Raw genomic sequence first — 5,395 nt, 5'->3', positions numbered from 1 at the left:
TGTGTGTGTGTGTATGTGTGTACTGGGCCTTGCATAGAGGTGTATAATTTTATGAAAAGTGAAGAATGTAGATTAATGTGAAATGTGACGGTACTTGCAACATTGAAAGTCTGTTAGTTTTTCATTTGAAATTCTTTTTAAAGGTCTATTTTAATTTTATTTGTACTGGTGTTTTGTGTATGTTTGTCTGTGCACCCCATGTATGCAGTTCCCCAAAGAGACCAGAAGATTCCATGGAACTGTTGTTACAGATGGATGTGGGTCTAGTAAATGGAACCAGGGTGCTCTTAACTGCTGAGCCACCTCTCCAGCCCCAAAACAGGCAGTTCTGAATGAATGAAAACTCAAGTGTACATAAAACATTGAAATAAGACACTGGTGTTTTCAGATTTAACCAGAACCAGCCTTGCTTTACAAACTCCGGGTGTTTCCTTGCCTATAGGTGATGGCTAACCTTAATTGTCAACGTAACACACTTGGGAAGAGGAAACCTGAATTGAGGAATTGCCTCCATCAGGTTGGCCTGTGCGCATGTCTGTGGAGCATTTCCTTGACTGCTAATGGATGTAGAGGGGATTCAGCCTCCTGTTGGCAGTGCAGTCCCCCACTTGGCAGGTGTCCCCAACTTAAATAAGAAACATAACTTCCTCTGAACCTGGGAGGAAGACAAAAACACACCATCCCCCTATGGTCTCTGCTTGTGTTCCTGCCTTGGCTTCCCTGAATGATGGACTGTAACACGCAAGACAAATAAACGCTTCCTTCCCTTGAGCTGATTCTGAATAGTTTTATCACAACAACAAAGACTGACATGAATCTAGGACAATTTCTTTCTGAACTGTCCAAAGTGTTTGAAACACCATTAGTTCATGATAAGCAAACGAGTGGGCCCTGTCCCAAGCAGATGTGGCAATAGCTACCTGGTGACTTGGCGGGCAGCTCGCTTCTTACTGTTTACCCTTCCAGCAGAAAACTGATATAAATCAGTTTACAAGTTGTCACATCTCTCTGGCCCACTGCAATCTCAGCCTGAAAGCGCTCATATAACAGACTCGTCGCACAAAACCTTTGTTGCCATAGCCTACATTATGATGTCTGGCAAGAGACGAAAACATGAAGAAAGGACAATGTTCTCCTCAATATCTGTTAAGCAACTGGCAGTCACTCTTCTCCAAAGCATATTGACACTGGCACAAAAGATCTGTCTGTGTCTCTGAGGACCCAGCTCTCCAGCAGGCTAAGTCTGGCACTGCCAGCCTGTGTGCCACTTCAGTGTCTGCTGGCACACAGACAGGGGAAAATACTCAATGGCTCTTTCTGATACAGCACATGTTGCTACAGAGGCCTCCACAGAAGAGACAGAAAAGAGTGTTTTTATAGATGTGTGTGTGTGTGTGTGTGTGTGTGTGTGTACTCAGAAATGTGATGCTCATATATGTATGCATGCTCACACTCATGATGTTCACATACACATGTGTGTATTGTATGCCCTTATTTTTTATGTGGTGATACAGGAGAAGTACTGAGAAAATTCTAAATAAACAAAGATGTTATTATACATGTTCTCAGATTTCTAAACCTCCTCATACAACTCTGTCCTAAAGAGGGATTTCTAGAGAAAGGTTGGGAATGCTCCTCGAGCCTCTAGTTTATCTGACAGCCATTCCTTAACCCTGCTACTTTAAAGCCCAAGGCCATATAATGATGTACAAATGCCTCAGATACTAATTGAGAAGGTAAATGCACAGTTCATCTGTGTCAGTGTTTAAGTAGCTAGTAGACTGATGTAGTAGACTGATGTTTTAAGCCTTAACATAGGACCTGAACTAAGAATGTTTTCCCTTCTTATAAATACAAGAACTGTAAACTTTTTCTCCATGGTGCTTAATAGAATCTTTGTATTCATTTTAATTTCTAATTCATCTCTGAAATAAATGTTTAATGTGAAATGCATGAAAAGAATTTTAATTAATTTTTTAAAAGAGAATTGCTTTTTCTTACAGGTTTCCCTAAAATTTCTGAAAACAAAACCATTTGTGAATTTAGAGCTTATTCATAAACAGGGCACTAACTCCACAGTCCAGAGGCATGGTATGGGAAGCATGGCTTTCCAAGTCAGGTCTCTCATCTGTAAGATGTACCAAGAGCAGTTATTAGCCAGGAATAATTCTTGAGTAGACTGAATAAAACCAAAGGCTCTGCATGCCACTGTGGATATGATAAGCACTCATGAAGATGTATAAAGGGCCAACTCTATTCAAAATCATGCATTTATCTGTATTGACCTTACATTAGTACTTTCATAGAAGTTGCTCAGTAGAATTGAAGGGGATATGTTAGAGTTGTAAGTATTTATTACAGTAATTAAAAAGACAACCAGGAGTACAGGTCCAACATACCATCTTTTCCTTGGCCTTTGTTTTCGTTTGTTCTGATTGGCTGCAAGTCTGCGTCATCTGGAGACTGAACAGAGAAAAGGAGCCACTTAGTCATCGAGAGAGCTCACAACTAGAGAAAACAACACTGTAAATAATCCAATTATAAACTTCAGAGAACGAGAAATGAACTCAAACTTATACAAGTCACAGTCAGGGAACAGAGTGCTACGGTGATCAATAGACAATCATCCAACGAATGTATGATCACTCGTGGCTGTGAGAGACACACCAAACACAACTGGGAACAGGACAGAGGCCAAGAGTGTCCCTGTTATCTGAACCGCCACTATCTAGATGAAATATTAGCAACATCCAGCTATGAGTAGATATATGTGGTTTACTCAAACCATGACATAGTATTTAGCAACAACAAAAAAAATGAAGTCCAAAAACATGCTTTGACATTAATTAACACTATACTATGTGAAAGGAACAATCACCAAAAGCCATGATTATTGTATCATTTATCTGAAACGTCCAGAACAGGTAAATCACATAGACCCAAAGATCCTCATTTGCCTGAGTATTCAGGACAATATAGGAAGTAATTGCTGAAGGGTATGCGCTGTCTTTGCAGGACATGTAATAAAAATGTGTCCCTGTTGATTGTGATGACGGCAGAAATCACTGGGAAATGCACCTCTTTTTTATTAGTTTTAAAATATTCACTCTTAATAAATTTACACATGCATATATTCTAATCATATTCAACAGTCCTTAATACTTTCTCCTATCATCCCTTGCTCCTCATGGAACACATTTTTGTTCCTCCTTCATGTCTACTTTTGGGGAGAGAAATGACCTACAAGATTAATTAGGGTCCCTTGCATAAGAATGGGTGGGGAGTTATTACTGGAACATGGGTGGCTAAACAGTTGCTGCACCCATGAAGAAAATGACTTTATTATTTTTGTTCTTCTTATTGCTGTTGATACAGTTTTTCACTCTGTCACCTGGCCCACATCATGCAGGCAATCATTCCCAGATTGAGTTCTATGCTTTATTGGGTGATCATATGATATGTGGATTTCAGCTCAACAATTCTATTATCAAACAAAAGTACTAGCTAATACACTAGAATTTAAATAAAAGTCCTTAAAAAGAAGAAGAAGAAGAAGAAGAAGAAGAAGAAGAAGAAGAAGAAGAAGAAGAAGAAGAAGAAGAAGAAGAAGAAGAAGAAGAAGAAGAAGAAGAAGAAGAAGAAGAAGAGGAGGAGGAGGAGGAGGAGGAGGAGAAGGAGAAGGAGTAAGAGGAGGAGGAGAAGGAGGAAGAGGAGGAGGAGGAGACCAACCAAAAACGACGGTTCCTGTCTATATTCCCAGAACTCTTGGGACTGAGGCAGTAGGATTCTCATGAGTTTGAAACCAGTCTTGGTGATATAATGGGTTCAAAGCTAGAATGGGCGATATGGAGAAACCGTGTTTCTAATAAATAAATAACTGGCAATCTTAAATATGAGATAGCTCAAAGAGTAATGTGCTTGCTATACAAATACAAACATGAACATCCAAAGCTGAAACCTAGCATGCATGTAGACACCTGAGATATATATGAAGACCCAAGTTCAAAATCTGGCATGCAGGGTAAACACTTGGCCTATAGAACCACAAATATGAAGACCCGAGTTCAAACCCAGTAGACATGTAAACACATGGGCAGGGAAGTATGCATCTGGTAGACACAGGTAGATTCCTCAAGCTTTCTGGCCAGCAATTCTAGCCAAATTGGGTACCTTTGGCTTCAGTGAAAGACTCTATCTCCAAAAATAAGATGGAGAGTGATTGTGAAAGACACTCAATGTCGACATCTGGCCTCCAAATGTGTGTACACACCCATATATACAAGTATGCACACACAAAATAGGTTGTTTAAAGAAGAAATATGAGATAAATTAAAACCAATTGGCAATAAGCAGTGATATATTGAAAGTAATTCTTTTCTTTCTCTAAAGGAATTGTTGCCATGAGCCATGACACCGTAGGGAAGGCCCTTCGAGGGTTATAAACATGGTGAGTTACAACGGGCTCCAGATGGGGTTCTATAAGACTTTGTGAGGGGTCAGGAAAAGTAGCCTGGGCCAATCATACAAAGATGTCTATTTGAATGAATTATTTTTAATAACAACTCTACTGGATTCCAATGTATGTTCAAAAACTAGCCTCTCTAGTGTCCTCACAATGCAACCTCAAATATTTGTCTATATGTATATTCTATATGTGTGTGTGTGTGTGTGTGTGTGTGTGTGTGTGTGTGTGTATGTGTGTATTATCCACAAAGGACTCTCCTCTCTCACAATTTTACAAAAAGCAGCGGGACTGGCATCAATATGTCATTAACATATGAGTTAGACTCTTATAGTACTCAAGACAATGTCAAGACACAGAAGCGACACATCGTATGGTCAAAGGTGCACCTTAGATGGTTACAATAAGACATTCTCCACCCCTCTGCCTGTAAGTTGGCAGAAGGTTGGCTTTCCATGGCACAGTGAACACAACCAGGAATTCTAATCTTATACATAGATATATATTTGGAGGATGTGGTCAGACTGTTTTTTGTTAGTAATCGAAGATCGGTATCCATATGGATACATTTAGGCATTCAATTTCCTGGTGTCAGCACAGGCTTTGTGCTTAAGTTTGGACACCAGAAAAGCCGAATACACATTTATCCCAGGACAGAATAACCACAAGCAAGATGGATGCTTAAGTAGTGGGGCATGGAACGTTACCTTCTAAAGAACGGTGGTATTTTAACTAAATGTACCCAGCAAAAGACAACATTATCTTAGTTTGCTTGGCTTTCTTCTCTCTCTCTATTTTTTTTATTGTTTTTTTTTATTTTCTTTATTTACATTTCAAATGCTATCCCGAAAGTTCCCTATAACCCCCCACCCCTGCTCCCCTACCCACCCACTCCCACTACTTGGCCCAGGCCTTCCCTTGTGCTGGGACATA

The 5,395-nt window shown here is 39.8% G+C and overlaps 1 protein-coding gene across 2 annotated transcripts in view; it reads right to left on the bottom strand.

Annotated features, from left to right (window-relative positions):
- Arhgap18 (Rho GTPase activating protein 18) overlaps window positions 1-5,395 on the bottom strand; it is a 210,522-nt gene that overhangs the window by 57,312 nt on the left and 147,815 nt on the right. For both annotated transcript variants that reach the window (XM_029533094.1, XM_021221125.2), the window contains exon 4: window positions 2,400-2,463. In XM_029533094.1, coding sequence (XP_029388954.1) covers window positions 2,400-2,463 — 64 coding nt within the window. The remainder of the gene's footprint in view (window positions 1-2,399; window positions 2,464-5,395) is intronic.

This window comes from Mus pahari, chromosome 21, assembly GCF_900095145.1.
Source record: "Mus pahari chromosome 21, PAHARI_EIJ_v1.1, whole genome shotgun sequence".
Classification (NCBI taxonomy): Eukaryota; Metazoa; Chordata; class Mammalia; order Rodentia; family Muridae; genus Mus; species Mus pahari.
This window is presented reverse-complemented; position numbering and strand designations above follow the sequence as displayed.